Source organism: Perognathus longimembris, chromosome 2 (genome assembly GCF_023159225.1).
Source record: "Perognathus longimembris pacificus isolate PPM17 chromosome 2, ASM2315922v1, whole genome shotgun sequence".
Classification (NCBI taxonomy): Eukaryota; Metazoa; Chordata; class Mammalia; order Rodentia; family Heteromyidae; genus Perognathus; species Perognathus longimembris.
Genome location: NC_063162.1, coordinates 48,503,244 through 48,528,910, shown reverse-complemented (window position 1 = coordinate 48,528,910; position 25,667 = coordinate 48,503,244). Strand labels below are relative to the sequence as shown.

The 25,667-nt window shown below is 46.3% G+C and overlaps 2 protein-coding genes across 3 annotated transcripts; both read left to right on the top strand.

Moving 5' to 3' along the window:
- The first annotated feature begins 5,821 nt into the window (after positions 1-5,821).
- On the top strand, positions 5,822-14,686 carry Synpo2l (synaptopodin 2 like). Of its 2 annotated transcripts, XM_048339044.1 has the most exons (4): positions 5,822-6,035; positions 7,456-7,607; positions 8,007-8,521; positions 12,141-14,686. In XM_048339044.1, the coding sequence occupies exons 1-4, from the start codon at positions 5,931-5,933 to the stop codon at positions 14,285-14,287; spliced, it is 2,919 nt and encodes a 972-aa protein (XP_048195001.1). In that variant the 5' UTR covers positions 5,822-5,930; the 3' UTR covers positions 14,288-14,686. The 2 variants fall into 2 exon arrangements, with proteins under 2 accessions (XP_048195001.1, XP_048195002.1); XM_048339045.1 differs by lacking the exons at positions 5,822-6,035; positions 7,456-7,607; positions 8,007-8,521 and adding an exon at positions 9,373-9,770.
- Positions 14,687-18,125: 3,439 nt separating this feature from the next.
- On the top strand, positions 18,126-25,245 carry Myoz1 (myozenin 1). The gene is made up of 6 exons (XM_048339046.1): positions 18,126-18,228; positions 19,533-19,623; positions 20,506-20,684; positions 22,884-23,130; positions 23,484-23,649; positions 24,737-25,245. The coding sequence occupies exons 2-6, from the start codon at positions 19,551-19,553 to the stop codon at positions 24,966-24,968; spliced, it is 897 nt and encodes a 298-aa protein (XP_048195003.1). The 5' UTR covers positions 18,126-18,228; positions 19,533-19,550; the 3' UTR covers positions 24,969-25,245.
- Positions 25,246-25,667: the final 422 nt, after the last annotated feature.

The following is a 25,667-nucleotide window of genomic DNA, read 5'->3' as shown; positions in this document are numbered from 1 at the left end:
TCATACCTGTAATCCCAGCTACTCCAGAAGCTGAGATCTGAGGATAATAGTTCAAGACAAGCCTGGGCAGGAAAGCCTGTGAGACTCCTATCTCCAATTAACTATCAGAAACCTGGAAGTGACACTGTGGCTTAAAGAGGTAGAGCATTAGCCTTGAGTGCAAAAGCTTAGATAGTGCCCAGATCCTGAATTCAAGCCCCATGACTGACCAAAAAAATTAAAAAGTCTCACAGACTTTCCTGCCTGGACTGGCTTCTGAGTAGCTAGGATTACAGATGTGAACCACTAGCACCCAGCTAAAGGTGTTTTCTGTGTCTACATTGTATGCCAAAACAATCAACAATTAGTACACTCTGAGAGAACCTATTCCAGAAAACTTTAGCCTTTGGTAATCACAAGAACAGCATCATCGGGCTGGGGATATAGCCTAGTGGCAAGAGTGCCTGCCTCGGATACACGAGGCCCTAGGTTCGATTCCCCAGCACCACATATACAGAAAACGGCCAGAAGCGGCGCTGTGGCTCAAGTGGCAGAGTGCTAGCCTTGAGCGGGCAGAAGCCAGGGACAGTGCTCAGGCCCTGAGTCCAAGGCCCAGGACTGGCCAAAAAAAAAAAAAAAAAGAAAAGAACAGCATCATCATGCTTTTTTTTTTTTTTTTTTTTTAAACAGAGAGAGCTCTTTTTGTTCTTTGGTTTTTGTTTTGCTTTGATTCTTGGCCAGTAGTCCTGGGCTTGAACTCAGTGCTTGGGCACTGTCCCCAAGCTTCTTTTGCTCAAGGTTAGTGTTAGGTCCTCTCCCTGAGGGCTACATGCAGATGCCCCCACCTCATTAAGTCTCCACCCAGTTACCTGGGTAACCTGCAGACCTGGAGGCAGTTACCTCCCCTTTCCCTGAGGTGACATCCTAATCCACCTGGCCACACCCCTTGCCCCTGCCCTAGATATAAGGCGGGCTGGGTGGGGGTCTCTCTTTCTCTCTTTCCCTTCTCTCCGGCCATGGATCATCTCGGCCACAGGCCAGCAGTTCGGTAATAAACTTTCTCTCCTGCCTGAATACCGCGTGGCGTTCTCCTTTACTGGCTACCTACTTTAAAAACCTAACATATATGGTGCCGTGACTAGGGAAGGGCTTAAGAGTCAGGACAGGCGGAATTCCCATCTATTTTTCTTCTTTTTCTGGGAGTATCCCCAGTCCTGACGGCCCTTTTTCCGCGAACTGAACTGCTGTGAGTTGCCACGTGGCACTTTTCACTAATACCATTGCTGGCCTCCACATCCACCTCCACCTCCACACCACTTGTCTACCCTAGTGAGTGAAACTGCTGCTGCTTGGGTTCTCTGCCGCTCTGTCCGCCGCTTCTGCCTGCCGCTTCTGCCCGGTAAGCTCATCCACTCACCAGGCACCTCCCTCCCGTGCTTTTTGGGTTTTGCATCACAGTCACACCCAAGCCGGGAAACTGCTAGCACGCCTCTTGACAGTGCAATGAGGCCTGCTCCAAATACTCGCTCAGATACAGTTTTTGCCACTGCAATGGTAAATGGTTAGAAGTCACTTATATTCAGGCTCTCTTTCTCTCTTTTCCTCTCTTTCTCTTCCTTTTTCTCCCTCTCTCTCTCATCTTCCTGCTTACTTGCTTACTTTATAAAATTCCCAAGTCGTACCATCGTTGTGTGCCTTGCTCACAAAGCTGCTTCTTTTCACAGACCTCCGAAAGTGAGGTTTGACCACCAATGTGCTTTGTCAGCAAAGATATCTTAAAGTTCTTTTCTCTAGCATTTACCACGTGGTGAATATTGGGTTTAACAGGCATCAGCTCAGGTACCTTTATGCCATGCCACGTGTTCTCTATTAGTGTGTTTGTGTCCTCCTGCCAACCCCCTCAACATGGCATCCCACTGGAGTTTATCAAAATATGGTTTCTCCATTTTATAATCTGAAAATTGTTGTTTGCTGGCAAAATTGTTTTTCTAACCAACCACGTGGTTCTAAAATATTGGACAAAAAATGTCATTTATTATTGGAATTCCAAAAGAGTCTACTGCTGAAATTCATTTTTGCATGCTGTAAAACCTATGTGCACAGTGTGTATGTCTGTGTAAATGTCATTTGTTAATATGTTCATCTAGCTATATATCTGTGCTAAAACTCATCACATCTACTGAGTTTTGTCATTGCAGAATTCTGGCAAGTATTTGGTCAATTCTTGACAAGGTACAGGTAAGCTCTAGTCCCCTTGGTCTCCTTGTTGTTTTAATTGGAAATAAAAAATTGCTTTTGTGACAAAGACGCCTTGGATTGCAGTTTGAAGCCAGCCGGGGCTGAAAATCTCTCTCAAACTCCATCTCCCAACTAACCAGCGAAGAGCCAGGCTGGAAGCATGGCTGAAGAGACTTATCTCTTACCAGCTAAATGCTGGAAGTGGAGCTCAAGTGGTAGAGTACTAGCCTTGAGCAGAAGTGCTCAGGGACAGTGCCCAGGCCCTGAGTTCAAATCCTGTGAATGCCAACTGGGGCAAGCCATCCCAGCAACAAGCACCTAGACCACTGGGACTCAGCCAGTTCCGGGAACAAGTATCATGGAGTGGAGTAAGAGGAAAATGATCACATCCTAAATGGAGTCACTTTGTCTCGCCCTTTCAAAATTAATCAGAGCCGGGGGATCAAGAGATAGTAGCTTGTCCATCTAATGTCCATGCCTGAGTATAAGAACTGTCCAAGTCACCCAATTTTTAATTTTGTGCCCTAAACCCTTCCTTTTGCCTTAATTTTTTTTTTTGTCCAGCCCCTGCCTCATGAGACTTCTTCCAGGCTTCATTCAAGGACTGGCATCTACCACCAAGGGACCCTGCTGCTCGCCTTCTCCAGGAGGGGCCACATTTCTGCCTTTTACCCCTAATGCCGGCGCCCCTTGCCAGCAGGAAGCAGCCAGAGAGAGTCTTCGCCCTTTTTCATAACTATTAAAAGGCTGGAATGTTAGGTCCTCTCCCTGAGGGCTCCATGTAGATGCCCCCACCTCATTAAGTCTCTACCCAGTTACCTGGGTAACCTGCAGACCTGGAGGCAGTTACCTCCCCTTTTCCTGAGGTCACCTCCTAATCCACCTGGCCACACCCCTTGCCCCTGCCCTAGATATAAGGCAGGGCTGGGTGGGGGTCGCTCTCTCTCTCTCTCTCTCCCTTCTCTCCGGCCATGGATCATCTTGGCCACAGGCCAGCAGTTCGGTAATAAACTTTCTCTCCTGCCTGAATACCACGTGGCGTTCTCCTTTACTGGCTACCTACTTTAAAAACCTAACAGTTAGCACTCTACCACTTGAACCACAATGCCACTTCTGGCTTTTTCTGTTTATGTGGTACTGAGGAACCAAACCCAGGGCTTCATGCATGCTAGGCAAACACTCTACCATTAAGCCACATTTTTGGCCCGTGTTCTTATACTTGAGCTACAGCTCCATTTTCTGTGTTTTGGTAGTTAATTGGAGGTAAGAGTCTCACAGACTGTCCTTCCTTGGGATGGCTTCATCCAAACCAAGATCTCAGCCTCCTGAAAAGCTAGTATTACAGACATGAGCCACTGGTGCCTGGTTTCACCTTGCTGCTTCTTCTTCTTCCTTTTTTTTTTTTTTTTTTTTGCCAGTCCTGGGACTTGAACTCTGAGCCTGGGCACTGTCACTGAGCTCTTCAGCTCAAAGCTAGCATTCTACCACTTGAGCCACAGCACCACTTCTGGTTTTCTGGTGGTTAATTGGAGAGAAGAGTCTCACAGACTTTCTTCCTCTGGCTGGCTTTGAACAGAGATCCTCAGATCTCAGCCTCCTGAGTTGCTAGGATTACAGGCATGAACCACTGGTGCCTGGCTTTACCTTGCTTCTTTTTTTTTCAGCATCTATTATTTTTTAATTTAATTTTATTGTCAAGGTGATGTACAGAGGGCTTACAGTTACACCTTGCTTCTTTTTTTAATTTTATTTTTGTTAATTAAATTTTGTTGACAAGGTGTTGTGCAAAAGGGGTACAGTTATATAATAGGGCAGTGTGTACATATCTTGTGATATCTTACACCCTCGTTTTTCTTTCCCTTCCCTAGATCAGGTAGGCATATATACAATACCCAGTGTACCAAACTCATGTACAGTAGCCACATGGTGTATGCCAAAGGAAATTCACCTAGAACTTTAAATATAACGTCAACAATAGAGTTTGCTTGTCCTTGTCTTATATGATCATATGTACATAGCTGTTGAGTTATTGTGATTCACTGACAGGTCTATTCTAGACCTTCTTATGTTTAGTAGTTGTTTGGTTTTAGAAACATAATGTAAGGTCGCTGACCCAAACCTGTGGAAATACCATTTGACAAGAAGTTTTTTGTTTCGCAGACCTGTCTCTACTGTTCCCCCCAACACCCTAACAGTCATATATCAAGGAGACCATGCCCTTCTCTGTGTTCTAGGCTTGCCTCGCTCAACAGTATTTGTTCAAGTTCTGACCATTTCCCTGCGAATACCAATATTTTATCATTTCTAATCACTATGTAGTATTCCATTGTGTATAGGTACCACAGTTTTTGGATCTATTCATCTGTAGAGGGGTATCTGGGTTGTTTCCATATTTTGGCTATTGTGAATTGTGCAGCGATAAACATGGATGTGCAGATGTCTTTTTGATATTCTGAGACCTGTTGTTCAGGATAGATGCCTAGGAGTGGTATGGTTGGGTCATAGGGTATGTCTATGCTGAGCTTTTTGAGGAACCCCATATTGTTCTCCAAAGTGGTTGTACTAATTTGCAACCAACAGTGGAGAAGGGTTCCTCTTTCCCCACATCCCCTCCAGCATTTGTTGTTGCCTGAGTTCAGAGTATAGGCCATTCTAACTGGAGTGAACACCTTGCTTCTTAATTCCATTAATGTTCCCAAACTTTACTCTCAGGGAGATACTTAATTTAAAGCTTGGATTTTCTGTCTTTTGTATTTGGCCACTTCGTAAATACGCTTTTCATAAAAATAGTGGTTGGCATACTGTGCAACAGGCCTGGCTTCATTGCAAGTTTACATAGCAAAGAGTCCTCTTTCCTGGGTGTTTGTGGCATAAACCTGGTTGTTTTCTGCAAGCTTTGGAATTAAAGCCCCTGCTGCTGCTGCTGCCACCAACACTAGTGCTCTGAGATGGACTCATCACATAACTACTACCTCCTCAGCACCTATCATTCAGCTTGGCCTATGGCCTCAGAGTTTGGACAGTGTCCAAGAAAGAGACACTATCTCTTCTACCCCAGCACTGTTGTCTATCTAGCTGTCCTAGAGGAGAGAAATTGATCTTTTTTTTTTTTTGCCAGTCCTGGGGCTTGAACTTAGGGCCTGAGCACTGTCCCTGTCTTCTTTTTGCTCAAGACTACCACTCTACCACTGGAACCACAGCACCACTTCCGGCTTTTTCTATATATGTGGTACTGAGGAATCGAACCCAGGGCTTCATGTATAAAAGGCAAGCACTTTACCACTAGGCCATATTCCAGCCCCAGAAATTGATCTTTTAGGGGAAAGCATAGTTCCTACAAGGGTGTCTATTAGTTATAGAGTCCAAAGGGCTAGCACTCTGAGTCCTGAGTAAAAGACTCATGCAGTAGAAATGAGGACATGGAGGGCAGAAGTTTATGCTATAATTAGTTCTCAGAGTAACACAGCTGGGAGAGGGAGGGAAGTACAGCCGGTAACTATTTTGAGCTTAGCTTCGATTGACAGGACATGTGTGATAGACTACTGATCCTAGGGCCAAGTTGCCTGCCTATGGTGTATGGGGAGTGGGGGTGGTAGAGGTCTGTGGTGGCAGGAGCAGGACAGCCGGACAGGCAGGCCGAACGGGGTACCAGCACCTTAATTTCTCTCCCTAGGACACTGTCCAAACGCCAGGGCCATAGGCCAAGCTGAGCAATGGGTGCTGAGGAAGAGGTGCTGGTCACGTTATCAGGGGGAGCCCCCTGGGGTTTCCGACTTCAGGGGGGGGCCGAACAGAGGAAACCCTTACAGGTGTCCAAGGTAAGGGAGAACCCCTGAAATGAAGTTTCTGCAAAAGGGAGCCTGAGGGAAGCTGGGAAAGATCATGTGGTGGCCTACTGGGGTGGGGGGAGGGAGGTCCAGTAGGAGACTGAAAAAGAGGTGGTGGGTAGGTGGGCAGGGAAGCATGCTCAAATCTGGTAGGGGGAATAATATCTGGTTACAAGCTTCCTCTGGCGGGTGGGTGTGGGGAGGATGTTAGAGAAGTCAATTCCTAATTTCTAAGGAGCAGAGGAAAAGAAAGGCCCTCATCCAGTCTCTTGCAGTTCCCTGGTAGCAGAGGTCTGAGCTGGTCATCCAGTATTTGTTCTCCTATAGGTGTACCTCTACTCCAAACTCCAGGAATGTAGGGAAGGTTCTAATTTCTGTCTGACTAAACTGATGTGTGACAAGATGAAGCTATCTTGCCCAGCCCAGCCCTGCCCAGCCCTGCCCAGCCCTGCCCTGCCCTGCCCTTCCTTCAGTGCTCCTTTTTCCCTAAGTCAGAGCTTTCCCACCACTAAGCAAATCTTTCCTTTTTATATGTTAGCAGGGTAATATGGGAGACTTGGCCTTTCAGGTGAAGTCATTACCCTTTTGCTTTCACCCTTCAGACTTAGTTATCTGAACTATAAAATGTGGGTAATGTGATATTATCTATTTAGTATAACCATTCTAAGAATTAAATGTAATAACATGTAGCACCATGCCAAATACCTAGTAAGAACTCAATATAAGGTAGCCGTGTGTGTACACTTGGTATACCCTGACACACACACACACACACACACACACACACACACACACACTACCCCAGAATCCAGATGCTTGGCCTTGATCTGGAATACTTTAATTTGAAGTAGAAAATAATTATTAGCCAGTAGAGGTAATACACTAATATACTTTGGGGAATATCTTGGGATTTGTCATACCATGTCTAGGGCCTCTTCCATTTAGTGGTCACCCTACCTCCCACCAATATGCACTTTTTTTGTTTTTTCTGGAGAAAGGACTCCTGTATTGCAGGCTCTTGCATTCCCACCGCGCGCGCGCGTGTGTGTGGTGTGTGTGTATGTGTGTGTGTGTGTGTGTGTGTTGGGGCTTGGACTCAGGGCCTGGGTGCTGTCCCTTAGCTTTTTCATTCAAGATTGGTCATTCTACCACTTGAACCACATCTCCACTTCCAGCTTTTTGGTGGTTAATTAGAGATAAGAGTCTCAGATTTATCTGCCCAGGCTGATTTTGAACTTCAGTCCTCAGATCTCAGCCTCCTGAGTAGCTAGCACTCTAGGGGTGAGCCACTGGCACATGGTTCCTCCATCCTCTTTATCCTATAAAATTCCTTCACATGGGTGCTTCTTGTCTTTTCAATCTGTTCTCTTTGGTGCCCTACATCACCTACAGTATCTCTTCAACATTGCAGATCCGAAGACGGAGTCAAGCTGGCAGAGCAGGACTCAGAGAGAGGGACCAGCTATTGGCAATCAATGGAGTTTCTTGCATCAGCCTTTCTCATGCCAGTGCCATGAGCCTCATCGATGCCTCCAGGAACCAGCTTATCCTCACTGTGCGGCGGTATGAACTCTTTCCACCTTCTTCCCCCTACTTGTCTGTTTCAGCTCTATGTTCAACTGGCTTGGTTTCAGCAACTAACAAGTCCCGACTTCTGTTCATGAGTTTCTGCTGGAGTACAGCTGTTTGTGGATAGCTTGCAAAGGGTTTGAATATATTTGCAATTAAGGGATTTGAGCAATGGACCTACTTCAGTCCTTATTTTATCTCTTCCTCCTTATCATATCTTCCTCAAAGCTCACAATCTTCCAAGAACATTTGCCTCCTACTTTGCCTGCAGATCACTCTTCCTAGTGCATCCATTCCAACTGTATACCAGCTCATTTATCTTGCTCCCTCCGGATCTCTTTAGCTATTAGATATTCAGCCCTTCTCTCATGTTCTGTCACCTTTCCCATCCAGGGTAGCAGATGAAGGACCTGTGAGATCTCCATCCCCTGGGGAGCTTCAGGTGCTGTCACCCTTATCTCCATTAAGTCCAGAGCCCCCTGGTGCTCCCATTCCTCAGCCTCTTCAGCCTGGAAGTCTTCGCTCACCCCCAGACAGTGAAGCTTACTATGGAGAGACAGATAGTGATGTGGATGGCCCTGCAACTCAAGAGAAGCCCCGCCGACCTCGCCGCCGAGGTCCCATGCGGCCTACCCCTCCAGGAGCTCCACCTGATGAAGTCTACTTGTCTGACAGTCCTGCAGAGCCCGCACCTGCCATCCTTGGTCCTCACAGCCAGAGTGACAGTCGTGTGAGCTCCCCATCTTGGGAAGAAGGGTCAGCCCTTCAGCCACCCCCAGCTGAGGCACTGCTGTTACCCCATGGTCCACTCCGGCCTGGTCCTCATCTCATCCCTATGGTGGGTCCTGTCCCCCACCCAGTGGCAGAAGATCTCACTACCACCTACGCCCAAAAGGCCAAACAAGCTAGTGAGTGCCTAAACCCTCTTTATTTATTTTTTTCATGGCTAAGATCTTAACTCTAAATTTATTTCTCCATATCCACACATTCGGTCTACCTCATGCCTGTTGGACAGCGTCTTTGAGATAATTAGAGAAGGGTGATACATGGGAGGGAAGAGGAGTTGTTGTTATGGTCCTCATTATTTTTGCTCTTTGAACCAGTGTAGTAAGAATCCAATACAAGAGCAGTCTAAGTGGGGAAATTGGAAAGTCACATGAATAGATGAAGCATTTGGTAGTTGTTTTTGTTTTGCTATGTGTCAAAGTGGGGAGAAGGATGAGGGCAGACATAGAACAAGGGAGAATTTTGAAGCAAGGTAAAGCTATAGAGACTTTACTGGATTAATTGCAAACATGGTATCAAAACTACTGTTACCCTTTGTAAGTTCAGTTAGGATTCCTGAGGTCTAGGAAGCTCTGGGATGGTCATGAGATCCCTAGGAAGTGTGTGAGAGAGGGATCTTTGGCTTCTTATCTTAGACAAGAATGCAGGCCTGGGCAGAAAAAGCCAATTACACTTATCTCAGGCTCTCTGCTATTTTTGATGTGAGCTAAAGAACCATATCTAAGACTCAAGTTTCTCCCTGCCTTAGGCCTCCAATAGAGACACTTTGTCACTTCTAAAATCTCAGGATTCCCTCTCTAGCTGTGATCTTTCTTCCCATTCTTCTATGGATTCCTGATCCATAGAATTTTGTGTCGCCAAAGTTTAAATAGAAACTAAGAACATGACAGTTTAGAGTCGACCATCTATGAGTGTCTAATAACCCACAAAGAAATTCCAAATGAATATTCAAGATCACATACTTATCCCCAGTTCTCATTTTATCACCCTCTCCCTTCCCATCTTGCTGGGTAATACTCTAGTCAGTGGCTCAGGATATTTTTAGCAGATTGTCCAGCAGCGTGGGGTAGGGGGAAGGGGAGGCAGGTGCCCATGTCCATCACACCAGGACTTGTGGGGCAGTGAAAGAAGGGAGGGAGGTGGCTACGCTCCAAAAATAGCCCAGTGATCTCATTCAGCTGCCAGCTCTGGGGATCAAACAAAGGGGCTTTAAAAGGCATTGGGGGGTGTTTCAAGCTGGTCCTGCTCCAGCCAACACTGACTTTCTCAGCATGGAGACCTCTGAGCCCATCATCCAAGAGCCCCTCACCCAAGCCAGCTTGGACAAAGCCCCAGGCCCAGTTCCTGAGCTCCAAGACCCATTCTATGCAGGTACTACCCTCCCACACTCACTGGGGTCTAGAATTGAGGGTGAAACCTCAACCATTTAAGAAGGGTAAGGTAATCTTTGGGAAAGATTTATATTCTCTTGTCCTCTCATTCTTTTTACTGTCCTCTTTTTCCTTTCCTCAAGAAAGTCTCACTGCTTCTTTCTCAGAATAGGTTGATGCTATGGCCACATCTCAAAGGGGTTTATGACCACATGGGCTGTAGAAATCTCATAGGAATAGAGTGTATACAGAGAGAAAGGTGGGAGTACGTAATGAGTACCTAAAGAAATGCATGTGTGAGTCTGTAGAAGATATGTGAGAACAAGAAAGTGTCTTTATACATGCACAGCTAGTGACAGAAAGCTTTTAGAGTAATAGTTTTTCACAGTGGGCCTTAGCACAGAATTAAAAGCTAAATTTGCTTATATTGTCTCACTCATTCCTCATAGAAACCCTATGAGGTAGCTATTATCTTCATTTACAGATGAGAAAACCAAACTTCAATGTAGTGAAGTAACCTGTCCAAGAACCAAAAACCTGAAATTACTCTGACTCCAGTGCCAATTCCTCTTATCCACAGGGCTATTTATTCTCTGTTATGCACGTTGAGATGAGAGGAATAGTAGCTCTCTAGAAAGCAGCTTGAATGGAAAGTAGATGGAATTTCAAGAATTTTTTTAGGAACAACTGAGACCATGTACTAGTATCCATGTGTAAAACTGGGTCTTAGTAGCAGACCAGCCTCTCCAATTTCCTAGCTCCACCTACCTAAGCCACATATGGCATGGGAAGTCCTGCTATGGTTCTCTTCAGCACACAGGTCTTTGGGTGCCTGCCTGGTAGTGGCTGCCTGAACTCTCTTCCCAAAAGGCTTGGCAGATAGGGGCCGGCAGCCCACAAAGAAACCTACCTTACTCCCACCTCCAAGCTGTGGGAAACAATCTGTTTACCTGGTGACCTTAAAGGAGGATCCTAGAGATTTGGAAGGTTGTCTTGGAGAACAGGATCTCTGGCTGTAAGTAAACAATGGAAATCACAGAGAAGTACCTTGAGGGTTGGAGGGCAGAGATGAACTCTAAAATTCTGTCCAAACTATTACTAATGGGGTCTCTGCAGAGAAGTTCTGGGAAGAAGAGCCATCTGGAGAGTGCTGGTGTATAAATGTATTTGAGTGTGTTTTAATATGAGGACAAGTGTATTTATTATATATGTGAACTGAAGTGTGTATTCAGGAACATACATAAAAGTACATAGGAGAAAGTGTACCTACAACTGGCTTTCAGTAGTCTGATATTCTTGTTGAAATGGTGTGGATGGGAGTTATTTCTATGAGTGTTAATGACATGACAAAGGTAGAATTGGGATGAAGCGCCTTATGGCCAACAATCCTGTGTGCGCTGGGCTCATATCTGTAAACCCTGGATACTCAGGAGGCTGAGATTTGAGGATTGTGGTTTGAAGCTAGCCCCAGCAGGAAAAGTCTGTGTGACTCTAGTCTCCAAATAACTATCAAAAAATCAAAAACAAAACAACCAACCCAGGGGCTGGGAATATGGCCTAATGAAAAGAGTGCTTGCTTTATATACATGAGGCCCTGGGTTGGATTCCTCAGCACCATATATATAGAAAATGGCTAGAAGTGGCGCTGTGGCTCAAGTGGCAGAGTGCTAGCCTTGAGCAAAAAGAAGCCAGGGACAGTGCTCAGGCGCTGAGTTCAAGACCCAGGACTGGCAAAAAAACAAAAACAACAACAAACCCAGAAGTGGAGTTATGGCTCAAGCCATAGAGCATTAGCCGTGAGCAAAAAAAGCTGAAGAACAGTGCCCAGGCTCTGAGTTCAAGCCCCAGGACCAGCACACACACACACACACACACACACACACACACACACTCCAGTATATTTGGGTCATGGTGATTGGTAGAAAGTGGGCAACAAATTCTAAATGGCCCCAGAACATAGTCTCTGGAGAGAAGTGTCCTTTCCCATCTTTTCTCTCCCTGGGTCCTGCTTTATTTCCCTCCCCTCTATAAGAAAGTGACACCTCCTCTCTGCTCTTGACTTGCCAGTCAAGAATGGAAGGCAGGTGTGGAATGTGTGGTGTGGATAAGTGCACATCTCTAGCAAGATAGGAGCAGAATGGGAAGGAAGAGAGGACAGGGGCAGAGCTGTGGCCAGGGCAATGTCACCGTCCTTGATTTCACCTTCTACCCTTTACTTTGTCCCCAAGTCTCTGAGGACTTTGCCACAGGCAAGGGTTAGTGTAGGTGGGAGCGGGCTGCCTGGGGTGAGGTGTGTGTATAAGTTTTGGGGAGCAGAATTTAGGAAAGGCTATGAAGCCCCACTGATCAATCTACCTCTCCGTCTCCTCAGAATTGCAACGTGCAGAATCTCTCCAAGAAAAGAGTGTGAAGGAGGCCAAGACCAAATGCAGGACCATTGCATCTCTGTTAACTGCAGCCCCCAACCCTCACTCCAAGGGGGTGCTTATGTTTAAGAAACGACGGCAGAGAGCCAAGAAGTACACCCTAGTGAGTTTCGGGGCTGCAGCTGGAACAGGCACCGAGGAGGAAGAGGACGGCATCCCCCCAACGAGTGAGTCGGAGCTGGACGAAGAGGCCTTTTCGGACGCTCGCAGCCTCACCAATCAGTCTGACTGGGACAGCCCCTATCTGGACATGGAGCTGGCCAGGGTGGGCTCGGGAGCAGCAGAGGGCCAGGGCTCCGGGCAGGGAGGGCACCTAAGCGAGGTCTCTGGGCGAGGGGTCCAGCTCTTTGAACAGCAGCGCCAGCGCGCAGCCTCCAGCAGCCTGGAGCCGGCTCAGGCGAGTCCAGCAGCCGTGCTCAATGGGCAGGGACTACAGTCACCACCCCCTCGGGCCCAAAGTGCTCCTCCGGAGGCGGCTGCGCTCCCACCCAGCCCTTCCCCGGCCCCTGTGGCCAGCCCCAGACCCTTCTTCCTAGGGGGTGGGGCCTCCAGTCCATCCCCAACCATCTTTAACAGGTCAGCTAGGCCCTTCACCCCGGGCTTACAAGGGCAGCGGCCAGGTACAACCTCGGTTATTTTCCGGCCATCAGCCCCCAAAAGGGTGAATGAAAGCCTAGGGAGCCTCAGCCCGGTGCCACCCCGCTTCGCGTCCTCTCCGCAGGGGCCCACCCCTCCGCCCAGCTCCGCGCCCCCCGCGGGCTCCCCCAGCGCTGCCCGCTCCCCGGGTCCAGTGACGGCCACCAGCTCCCTGTACATCCCAGCTCCCAGCCGGCCGGTCACACCAGGAGCCGCCTCAGAGCACTTGGCTCCTCCCGGTGCCATGACCTCCACCGCTTCCATCTTCTTATCGTCTCCCCTGCGACACTCTGCGCGCCCGGGGTCGCCGGCCCCGGGTCCCGCAGCCCCCGAGGCCCCCAGCGCTCGGGAGCAGCGCATCTCGGTACCCGCTGCCCGCACCGGCATCCTGCAGGAGGCCCGGCGCCGGGGGACCCGAAAGCAGATGTTCGGACCGGGAAAGGAAGAGACGAAGAACTCGCCCAACCCAGAGTTGCTATCGCTGGTGCAAAACCTGGATGAAAAACCCCCGGCCGGGGGTGCGGAATCCGGGCCCGAGGAGGACGCTTTGAGCCTGGGAGCTGAAGCTTGTAACTTCATGCAGCCGCCCGGCGGCCGGGGTTACAAGACCCTGCACCACGTGACCCCCAAGACCCCGCCCCCAATGGCTCCCAAGACCCCGCCCCCTATGGATCCCAAGACTCCACCCCCCGTGGCTCCCAAGCCGGCCTCTCGGGGGTTCCCGGATGGGCTGGTGAATGGAGCGACCCCTTCTGCTGGGATCCCCGAGCCGCCGAGGCTGCAGGGTAGGGGTGGGGAGCTGTTTGCCAAACGGCAGAGCCATGCCGACCGATATGTGGTGGAAGCTACCCCTGGTGCTGGCTTTGGCCCCGGCCCTTGGCCTAGAAGTCCTTCTCCTACCCCCTCCCTGCCCCCTTCGTGGAAATACTCACCGAACATCCGTGCCCCGCCTCCCATTGCTTACAACCCACTGCTCTCACCCTTTTTTCCCCAGGCTGCCCGAACTCTCCCTAAAGCCCAATCCCAGGGACCTCGGGCCACCCCTAAGCAGGGCATCAAGGCCCTGGATTTCATGCGGCATCAGCCTTACCAATTGAAAACAGCCATGTTCTGTTTTGATGAAGTTCCTCCAACCCCTAACCCCACTTCAGGGCCCACCAAAACTGCCCGAGTTCAGGAGATCCGTCGATTTTCCACTCCGGCCCCCCAGCCCACTGCAGAACCCTTGGCCCCCACTGTGCTTGCTCCCAGAGCAGCTACTACATTGGATGAGCCCATCTGGAGGGCAGAACTAGCCTCAGCCCCTATCCTTAGCCCAGCCCCTCCTCAAGAATCTCCCGTGCGCCTAGTGGCCACCCTCAGCTCCTGTGGTTTCCAGGTAGCCAGGCCCAGATTCTCAGCCACCAGAACAGGACTACAGGCTCAGGTGTGGAGACCTGGTGCAGGGCATAAGTGAGCAAACATAAGTTCCAGGACCAAGGAGAAGTGGAACATCCAGTGCCAGATATATGCTTCTCCTGCCCTATCCTACCATCTCTCTTAGGCATCTGGTGGCTAACTTCTTTCCTGCTAGACATAGTTGGACTTATTGACCCATTCCTAAGCTTTCTCTTCACTCTCTAACTCTTTTACTGCTTCCTAACCATTATCTTTGCTTTAGTATCTTTGCTTTTTTTGCCTAGATTTCTATCTATAATTCTTGGCCTCTTCACCCATAGGCCTTCACAAGTGTCTACTTTTTTTTTTTTTTTTAAAGAAAAATCTTCCCCCCCCCCCCCCCCGTGGGCTTCATGTTAATGTTCAAAGAGAAGCACATAGGGGCTGGGAATATGGCCTAGTGGCAAGAGTGCTTGCCTCGTATACATGAGGCCCTGGGTTCGATTCCTCAGCACCACATATACAGAAAATGGCCAGAAGTGGCGCTGTGGCTCAAGTGGCAGAGTTCTAGCCTTGAGCAAAAAGAAGCCAGGGACAGTGCTCAGGCCCTGAGTCCAAGGCCTAGGACTGGCCAAAAAAAAAGAGAAGCACATAGTAGAGGTAATAGTCAAGGGTATCTTAGACAAGAAGCTCACCACTAGTGAAGCAGGGACTGAATTGACCACTATGTGCACTGAACTCTGTTCTTCACTGTTTTCCTAGGTATATACTTAGGTATGGATATGTGTGTGAGTGAGTATGTTTGAATGTATGATTAGGATCTGATCTGGAAAATGATTAGATACATCTGCTCTTGTGCCTGAAGCAAGAGTAAGAGGAAAAAATCTAAATAAGCTCCCAAATTGAGACTTAACTTTTTATTGGTAAGAGAGTTAGCAATCTCCACATGGAGTCTGTCAGGAGGAATTGTCTAGAGTTATTGCAGAATAACTCTAGAGATCAACTTCTGTAGCAGCAACATAGCATCTTATGAAACTAATGCAGTCTGACAAGACTGAAGAGCAGGGAGAGTTTTCATGGCACTCTGTTATACCAACCAATCCAGGAATAGAACTAAGAATTCTTCTATACCTCTGGATTTCACAAAGTTACTTTTTTTTCTTCCAGTACAACCCAGTATCCAGGAAGTAAAAAAAAAAGAAAATTTCTTCTGAGAATGAATAAATTATTATCATATTGCTTCACAAATCAGAAAGGAAGGGGAAAAGAGTAAGGACGAGGAGAGTAAGGCAGATACCAGGGGAGCAGGAATGAGTGAAAATGATCTAATCATAGGAGTGAAGAGAGAAGGCAGTGTTGACAGAAAGTGAAGTTGGCTAGCAAGAAACTAGCTGTGTGAGAGAGAGAGAGATTGATGCAAATCTGAAGAAGAATGTAATTGTTAGAGTGAAGGGGGTGTGAGGGTGTTTTCTGAGTGCAGAAAGAAGAGTTGGTGGCTATGCTACCACCTTCTGGGAGTCTACCCTTCAGTTTATCTTCTGCATTTTGTTATGACTACCTAGGAAGGGGCAGAGAGGCACACAGGGCCTAAATCTCTTTTTAGTGCTACCCACATCCCTTAAAAGCCCAGCTCTTGTTCCTTTTCAGCTTCAGGTCCTAATTTCTGAACCAAGAAAGGCATGGACTCCCCTCCCACCAAGACCACCACCAGTCATGTTTGCTGTTTGACCTGGAAAGTAATCATTTCCTTTGCATATTGGGTGTGAGTCATGGTTCTTTGGTTTGTGCACAAGAATAAACTTATACCTTATACCTTCTGTTGCTGTCATTTTTTCTGGTTTTATACCCAAATCCTGATTTCTCCTTGATCTCTAATCCATTACCCTGATCTGATTATCCATCTCCGTTTATATTCCTGCCTTCTCCCCTACTTTTTATTTTTACCCTTCCCCCCCTTTGTTCCTTTCCTCCAATTCTGTCCTGTTCCCTCTCCTCTTGGTTTTCTCTCCCTGCAATCTCCATCTGGGTTCTTTTCTCTCTCCTTCCATGCCTTCCAAGTAAAGCTCAGTTTACAGAACTGGGAGAAGTTGGAAAAAGCCTTCTGAGCCCTTGGCAATCAAGATTTTCCAACTCCTTGGAGGAAGCAACCATGTTAAATACTCTCTGGAAATTAAGTGAAAGCAAGTGACTAGATGTGAATATGGGATGGGAGAGGGAAGAAAGGCAGATTGGTGTGAATTGTGGCAAATAGAGAAGGAAAGGCATTGGAGAAAGATTAGAATGAAGAAATTTTAGAAGGAAAGTGCTATTGTTCTAGTTTACCAGCAGAGGGCACATTTGTGCCAATAACCAGATACCACTAGGCACAATCTGAATATCCTGAAGGAAGAGGCTGGAGACCAAAGGGCTGAAAAGCCTTGTCTCCATCTATTCTAGTAGTTTTACATACTTGGTCATAGGAGAGCAAACTGAATTTGTTTTTGAGGAGAGAGTGGTGGTAATAATAAAGCCACCTTTTGTTATTTATGTGTTGTTGTCGTTTTTTTGCCAGTCCTAGGGCTTGACCTCAGGGCGTGGGCACTGTCCCTGGACTACTTTTGCTCAAGGCTAGCACTCTACCACTTGAGACAGTGTCACATCCAGCTTGTCCTGTTTATGTGGTACTGAGGAATCAGACCCAGAGCTTCATGAGTGCTAGGCAAGCACTCTACCACTAAGCCACGTTCTCATCCTTGTTATTTATGTTTTCTAATTGCTTCCTTGAGTTGGAAAGAAACAGAGAAGATGAAGGGTCTGGAGGTACAACTGGTCTGCGCAGCAGAAGCTGATATGGTGGGGGTGGGTGGGAGGAGGACATTCAATCCTCAGGATTTTTCAACATGAGAAGTATAGGATGGAAGAAAGGCATGGCCAGGAAGAATAGAGTCCACTGTTGCACAACATATATTCTAGAAGCCTCAAAAAGTCACTTCCTGCTAGGCATTGGTGGCTCATACCTGTAGTCCTAGCTACTCTGGAGGCTGAGATCTGAGGATCGCCATTCAAAGCCACCCTGAGCAGGAAAGTCCATGAGACTCTTTTTTTGTTTGGTTTTTTTGTTGTTGTTGTTGTTTTTTGGCCAGTCCTGGGGCTTGGACTCTGGGCCTGAGCACTGTCCCTGGCTTCTTTTTGCTCAAGGTTAGCAGTCTGCCACTTGAGCCACACCACCACTTCCGGCTTTTTTTTCTTCTATATATGTGGTGCTGAGGAATCAAACCCAGGGCTTCATGTACACGAGGTGAGTACTTTACCACTAGGCCATATTCCCAGTCCTCTCTATGAGACTCTTATCTCCAATTAACTACCCAAAAACTGGAAATGGTGCTACATCTCGAACTGGTAGAGCATTAGCATTGAGCACAAAAGCTAAGACACTGTGCCCAGGCCCTGAGTTTAAGCCCCAGGATAGGTACATATACATAGATCCACACACAGACACAGAGACGGGCACACACGCACGTGAACTCATGAGAGCGAGTATGTGCACGTGTGTCACTTTCTAGGCTGTGACTGGGCAGTGATGGCTGTAGTAGAAGAGCAACAGCCACTAGTTCCAGCTGGTTTTCTCTCTGGTTTTCTCTCCCACTCTGAATTCCTTCTCACCACTTACTGCCTCTTTCCTCTTACCCCTTGTCTTCAATTTCTTACTGAATGCTTTGGATCTTAGACTGTAGGAACAAAGGAAAGGAGAGCTCCTGGTCAGATTTATTCCTGGCTCAGACAGCTCAGTAGGAGAATCCCAGAGGTGTTTCTCCTCTTCTGAGCCTCTGGGCAAGGAGCACAGGATCTTGGTTTCAGGGTCTCAGTACCCCCTGTGCCATTTGAGCTGCTTGCACTCATCGTCTCTATTAATAACTACCCTCCCTCCCCCGCTGCCAGTGCTGCCCCCACGCCTGCCCAGCTCAGGTTCTCCGGTCACAGCAGCTCAGTCCTGCAAAGCTGCTGGACCCCAGGGAGAGCTGACCACCAACTGAGCAGCCGGTAAGTCTGCAGCCCTATGGCTCAAGGGGCTAGAGCCCCCTCTGCTGACTTTTGTGTTTGCAGTTGTGGTTCTTGATCCTTCAGGAGTAGCGTTTGTCCCCATCTCTGATCAGCTGTCAGCTGTCCAGTTCAGGGGAGCAACAGAAAGTTGGGAGGAGAAAGGCCAAGGAGGTTTGGGGTGGGGGATGGAGATTGTGTTGAAGTCGCCTGATAAATAGGAAAAGAGTCTGAGACCCTGCTAAAGCGATCCAATTGCAGGTGTGTTTTTAAGATGGACTTAGAAGAAGACAGAATTGCATGTGTGCCAACTTCTATTAAGGAAGAGCTGGAGTGTGTATCTTTTCCCAGTTTGGCCTCATCCAGATCTTATTACTGGATTCCAGTCTTCCTTCAATTTGCTACTGTTATGATATTGTTGATGTGACATGCACTGGTGCTTGAATGCCCTCTCATTCCCTTTCCATTCCAACTCTGAGGTCTAGGGCAGAAGTGACGGAAGGAGTAGGGAGCATACCCATGACCTCCCAAGGCCATGTTCCAGCTGGCCCAACGGGAGAGCAACAGCTTCTTTCTATGTAGAAAGCCCATGAGACTCGCACCTCTAATTAACTACCAAAAAGCTGGAAATGGCCCTACAACTCAAAGTGGTAGAGCACTAGCCTGAGCATAAAAGCTCAGGGACTGTGCCCTTCTTCCTCTGTTTTTTAGCTATCTCCTCAACTTTGGCAGAACATTTCCGTAACTCCTCTGGGCCTTGAGGGAGGATGGAAAAGGAGAAACTAGAGCTTGGAATCTTAGCCCTACTCTGATATTGTCAATGCAAATAAAGGCTTCCAATTATTCAAAAGCCCTTGAAATCTTCATAGTGGTTGTCTTTTAAACACTCTGCACCCCTCAACTACATTCCTAATCTCCATACAGGCTGTATGTAAAGCAGCCTATAACACACTGCTAAATGGTAAGGATAAGGCATGCAGGTACACATTTTGTTCTGGCTCCTTAGTTAACAGAAACCCTAAAGCAATAACTTTTCATTTTGGGGGGATATATGTATATATCCATATATATGTATACATATATAATCTGAGTGCTGAAGATATACATTAATGGTAGCGTACTTGCCTGGCATGCACAGGGCCTTGGCCTTGGGCTAACACTAGTAGAGGAAAAGGGAATATAGAATAGATAGGAAAGAAAAAAAGAAATCTGAAATTTGTGTCCTTAACTCTAGGTGAAGTACTGCCTTGCTATAGACTTTCACTCTTTTCTGTTGTCTATCCTTTAAATTCCTTCCCACCATCCAGGTTGAGTCCACCTCCACAATGCCGCTCTCAGGAACTCCAGCCCCCAACAAAAAAAGGAAATCCAGCAAGTTGATCATGGAACTCACTGGAGGTAGGGCACATGTGCGCTTATTAAGGACAATCCTGACTCAAAAGTCCCAGAAATAATATAAGTTTGAATATATTTTAGAGTCTACAAACAAGAGGAATTTCCCTGATGGGAGGTTTGGGGCATGGGGTTAAGGGAAAGGTAAGAAGGGAAGAGAGAAAGAAGTAAAAAGGAGTCAACACTAATGACTTATCCCTCTATCCTTTCACCTTGTAATCTGAGATGACACCTTGCCAGGTCCAGGGCCACAGGAACCATGCTCAGGGAGTGTGTTTGTAGGAGAAAATATGATCGAGGCTGGCACAGACTAAATGTCTTAGTATATAGTTAACCTCCTTTTTTCCCTAGAGTGAGGGAACCTGGGTAAGCACTTAAGATGACAACAAACAAATAAACTATTAACTGAGGAGGCATGTTGAAGAGCCCTCCCAAATCTAGAGGTTCTTTGGAGCCAGAATTTTACTGAAAAGGGGAGGAGTTTGACCGGAATATGTGTCTAGAGGTGATCAGCTCCATGTAGAACTGGCCTATTGATGCACCTCATCCCATGCCAAGGTTTCTCCAATGCTGCCCCTCTGCCTCATCTATAGTTTTTGGCCTCCATTCCAAGCCTATGCATGACCTTTGATCTTGTTCATATCTCTTTTCTTGTATTCCCACTGTTAACCCCCCTGTACTCCAGCTTCTGAGCACTCCTTAACTCCAAATTCAGTATATCAAAAAGCTCTCACAAACTAGACAGATCTTGATCAGACATCATAGACAACATAGAACACCCTAAAATGATCTCTCTCAGCATACATACATCATCGAAAAAGGTAACTGCATTCAGAACCCAGAAAACCCTATTTTCCTCTTCCCCTTGCTTCTCCACCTTTCTGAAAGGTGGACGGGAGAGCTCAGGCTTGAATTTGGGCAAGAAGATCAGTGTCCCAAGGGATGTGATGCTGGAGGAGCTGTCACTGCTTACCAACCGGGGCTCCAAGATGTTCAAACTGCGGCAGATGCGAGTGGAGAAATTTATCTATGAGAACCATCCTGATGTTTTCTCTGACAGCTCAATGGTGAGTTTGGAACTGAATGGCTCTCTCAAAGCTTGGTGTCCCAGCACCCCCCACTTAAAAAAAACTTTTTTGGTAGAACTTGAACCTCCAAAAGTCCCTTAATCCCTTCTTCCTGCTCATTAAGTCCCCAGGAATATTGAGCATCCAACTATTTTAAAGTTAGCTACAGACCATCTTTAAAACTTGGTCTCTGTCTTAGAGCCAGTGAAGGAGAGGGGAGTACCACACCCTTAGAAAGAAAATTCCTTCCCAGTATGGGTAAGTGTTAAAATAGGATTGCCAGATAAAACAGAACAACCAGTCCTGTATGTTGAAGTTAAAATACACAATGAACATTTTTTAAAAAGTAAGTATGTATCTTACAATATTTTGGACATAAAAATAAAAGTTTAAAAATACAGAATGCTGGGGATATAGCTCAGTAGTGTATGGTTAGGGTTCAATTCTCAACACCAAAAAATAACAAATCAATAAAGCAAACAACACTCAAACAGCATTCTGAATTAAATTTGATTTTCAAGTTTATATAATGAATAATTTCTCCTTATAATTATGTTTCCTGCAACAGTTAGGATATAAAAATGAAAATATATATAGGTTGCCTGCCCAAATGTGGATTTCAGATGTATAATGAACAAAATCTTAGCACAAGCATAACCCATGCAACATTCAGGACATATTTATACAAAAATTGTTATGCGGGGCTGGAATGTGGCTTAGTGGTAGAGTGCTTGCCTAGTATGCATGAAGCCCTGGGTTGGATTCCTCAGCATCACATAAACAGAAAAAGCCAGAAGTGGCTCAATGGCTTAAGTGGTAGAGTGCTAGCCTTAAGCAAAAAGAAGCCAGGGACAGTGCTCAGGTCCCAGGACTGGCAAAAGTAAATAACTAAATAAAATAAAAATTGTTATGCATGTGAACTTCAAATTTGAGTGTGGTCCTGTAATTTCATTTGTGAAATCTGCCAAGTCTAGAAAGTATTAAACACAATTTTGTAGCCATCTTCTTTTTTTTTCTGTTTTGTTTTTTCCAGTCCTGGGGACTGAACTCAGGGCCTGAGTACTGTCCCTGGCTTCTTTTTGCTCAAAGGTAGCACTCTGCCACTTGAGCCACAGTGCCACTGATGGCCTTTTCTATATATGTGGTGCAGAGGACTCAAACCCAGGGCTTCATGTATATGAGGAGAGAACTTTATCACTAGGCCATATTCTGAGCCCCAGTAGCCATCTTCTTCTTGAGTCATTCTTTTTTTTTAATTTTTAATTTTTATTTTTTAAAAAGGGTCATTCTCTCCCTTAGAGAATCTAGATAGATGACTGAAATCTTCCTTCTTCAAGATCCTACATTTTCTTGTCAGGCTCCTTGTCCAAAGAAAGAGGAGGAGGAATTGGAGAGAGGCGGAGCACAGGATGTTACAGCTAGGAAACCGGGGAGACCTTCTCTATTTTCTTTTTCCCTCCTCCAACTTCTTTGAGTGGCTGAGAGAGTATAGAAATAGATGCCCACATGTTTGGAGCCAGGGCAGAAGGTCTGTTGTTGGCCTTTATGTAGGAGCAGGGTAAAAGTGCTGAGAGGGTCATATCTAACTTTAGGAGGCTGGATCTGGTTACAAATGGGAGGAGCATGGGGTATACATGGTAAGGTGGCCAGGAGAGCCTCCTTAAGGAGTTGGTGGGGTTATTTTTAGGCAGTGGGACTGAATCCAGTGTACTTTGGATCAGCCTTCCCTTAACATGCTATAGTTTCACTGTCAGGAAGTACTGGTTCAACAGGTACCAAGAGGGGAAAGGGAGGGGAATAGGAAAAAGAGTTATGACTCTTGGACTGAGGAAGGGAGAAGGTAGAGATCCCTAGTTCTCCCAGTTAAGACTGGGCTCTCCCTGACAACCCATCCTCTCAAGTTTTAGTTGAAAAAGAGGTCTTATTTTGTTTGCCTTGGTAAGGAATGTGGAGAATGAGACATTCCACCCTAAGAAATTAGGGGAACATGAGGACACCCAAGTGAGCGTCCTCTCTTAAGGAGAACTTAATTCCTTTCAGTAACTCAGTCCACTACCTATTTTTTAGAAGGGGAATATAAGAGGATTCATGCTTTTTTGGTTGGCGATTGTCTCTGATCACTTCCTCCTTTACCATAATGTACGTCTTTGTTTTTATATTTGTTGCTAACCTTCCCCTTGTTTTGTATTTTCTTTTCAGGATCATTTCCAGAAGTTCCTTCCCACGGTTGGGGGACAGTTGGGTACAGCTGGTCAGGGTCAGGGATTCTCTTACAGTCAGGGCAGCGGAGGAGGCCAGGCAGGAGGCAGTGGCTCAGCTGGACAATATGGCTCTGACTATCATCACCAGGGCTCTGGTTCTGGAGCTGGGGGTGCAGGTGGTCTTGGAGGCCAGGCTGGAAGAGGAGGAGCTGCTGGCACAACAGGTGCTGGTGAGACAGGATCAGGCAAGTACTCTTATCCAAAAATAATGTCTGGTTTCTACAGCAGATGTCCCTAGAGAAGAGGTCCAGGTTGGATGTGAATAGCAAGGGAGCTATCTTAAGAGACCTCTGTATCTAGAATACAGGAATGTGTCTTTTCCACCCAGAAACTTTAACTTTCAATTCCCTTTTTGGCTTTTCAGATTCAGTCACACATCTGACCCCAGCCTGTCATTATGCCACAAACCTTACACAATTATTGGGATGTTATACTTTTGGTCCCTTGTCCTGACAACTTCCCTAGTGTGAAGTTAGGGGACAAATTTCATTGGCCACTAACAATTATGTAATTTACTTTTCTTTCCTATGGCTACCAGGAGACTCAGCAGGTGGAGAAGGAAAACATATCACTGTGTTCAAGACCTATATTTCTCCATGGGAGCGAGCCATGGGGGTTGACCCACAGCAAAAAGTGGAACTCGGAATTGACCTGTTGGCTTATGGAGCCAAACCTGAACTTCCCAAATATAAATCCTTCAACAGGTAGGGTGGTGGGGACGGAAATTCATTCCAGTGTTTGGCAATGTCCCTTAGTTGACATTAGACTATAGTTCAAGTGTTTCAGGAGGAGACTATGGAGGAATGGCAGGAATATGGGAGCCCTAATGGCAGGATTTTGATATTTTAACTCTAGCCCGAGCTTCATCATAAGTGTGATGAAGGAGAAATTCACTGGGAGGCAGGATATGAATCTGGAGGCCACTTATTAACATATATATGTGTGTGTATATATATATATATATATATCACCTTTGAGCCTGGTTGTTTTAAATAGGAATTAATGCATTTATTATTTAAAATAAGAATATTATAGTATAGTATAATATTGAAGATTTATTGAGGATCCCTCTGTTCCAGATCAGAATTTCATTACACTCCCTCTAGTATAATTGTATTTCTATATACCCTGATGTACTAAGTTTCAAAATATCTACTCTTTTGGAACTGGACATCTCTAGGCCATGAAAATCTCATGTGAAAGGGCAGAGGAGATCTAAAGCAATGCTTTTGCATTTGTTGGTAATTCCTCTCATCCAGGCCATCCACTATCTATATGGGGCCAGATTGGAGTTGTCTCAATTTAAGGTGAGCCCAGATCTTTAGGTCTATAGGGTTTGGTGTCACTTTTTCAGAAATTCTGGTATGGGGCACAACTATGACATAGACTCTTTTTCTTATTATTCATTTTGAGGAAATAAGCAAATTAGGAAGGGGAAAAGGTACCAGAAAGAAGAAAAGCTGGGAGCTGGTAGTAATCCTAACAACTCAGGGAGGTTGAGATCTGAGAATCGTGGTTCAAAACCACCCCAGGCAGTAAAATCTGTGAAATTCTTATCTCCAATTAATCACCAGAAAAATAGAAATGGTGCTGTGGCTCAAAGTGCTAGACCACCACCAACACCAATACAAGAACAAAAACCAAAAAAAAGGAAGAAAAATAAGAAGAGCTGGCACAAGCTCAAACTAGAATTTGTAGACCTCACCTTCTTCAAGAAAGTGTAGCATTTCATTGATAAAATTCTGTTTCTTTTGTTCTGACTCTTAACTGAATAATATGTCCCCTTCTCAGGACAGCAATGCCCTATGGAGGATATGAAAAGGCCTCTAAACGCATGACCTTCCAGATGCCCAAGTTTGACTTGGGACCTCTGCTGAGCGAGCCTCTGGTCCTCTACAACCAGAACCTCTCCAACAGGCCTTCTTTCAATCGAACCCCTATTCCTTGGTTGAGTTCTGGGGAGCCTGTAGACTACAATGTGGATGTTGGTATTCCACTGGACGGAGAAACAGAGGAGCTGTGAGGTGGTGATTCTGCCTCTGATTTGCATCATTTCCTCTCTCTGGTTCCAATTTGGTGAGGGAATGCTGAACAGGATGCATCCACTGTTAGTCCAATATCCTTGTGGGAATAGAAGGGAAAAGGTGGGTGAGATCTGCCTCTCTATCCTTCGTTTCCCCATTCGGAGCATACTTCCTCACCGACTCAGAGTTCCCCTTTTACTTACACCATATGGAACCTGCTCTTTTATGGATTTTTCTCTGCCACTGGTACCAGTCAATAAACTTCAAGGAAATGAACTCATTCTTCCTCTGATATGTGAGAGCAGATGAAAGCTGAGACTAACAATGCACAAAGACTAATTAAAGCCAAAGACTAAACACACCTTATTTAGACTTTATGACCAGATCTGAGCTTGGGTTACTTACACACCACACCCACAAAACCACATTCTTTAGGCATATACAATGACATACTTATTCAATAGTATAAGACAAATACACAAACACATGTGCTGGCCCACATGTGGACAAAGCTAAGAAGTTATTGTGTAAGGATGTCAAGAAGTAGGTGTTGGGGCTGGGGATATGGCCTAGTGGCAAGAGTGCCTGCCTTAGATACACGAGGCCCTAGGTTCGATTCCCCAGCACCACATATACAGAAAACGGCCAGAAGCGGCGCTGTGGCTCAAGTGGCAGAGTGCTAGCCTTGAGCGGGAAGG

Excerpts from the sequence above, each read along its gene's own strand:
- Synpo2l (XM_048339044.1), top strand. The coding sequence starts at position 5,931 with ATGGGTGCTGAGGAAGAGGTGCTGGTCACGTTATCAGGGGGAGCCCCC. Across the intron at positions 6,036-7,455 it reads AACCCTTACAGGTGTCCAAG|ATCCGAAGACGGAGTCAAGC; the intron begins GTAAGGGAGAAC and ends TCAACATTGCAG. Across the intron at positions 7,608-8,006 it reads CTTATCCTCACTGTGCGGCG|GGTAGCAGATGAAGGACCTG; the intron begins GTATGAACTCTT and ends TTTCCCATCCAG.
- Myoz1 (XM_048339046.1), top strand. The coding sequence starts at position 19,551 with ATGCCGCTCTCAGGAACTCCAGCCCCCAACAAAAAAAGGAAATCCAGC. Across the intron at positions 19,624-20,505 it reads GATCATGGAACTCACTGGAG|GTGGACGGGAGAGCTCAGGC; the intron begins GTAGGGCACATG and ends CCTTTCTGAAAG. Across the intron at positions 23,131-23,483 it reads TGCTGGTGAGACAGGATCAG|GAGACTCAGCAGGTGGAGAA; the intron begins GCAAGTACTCTT and ends TATGGCTACCAG.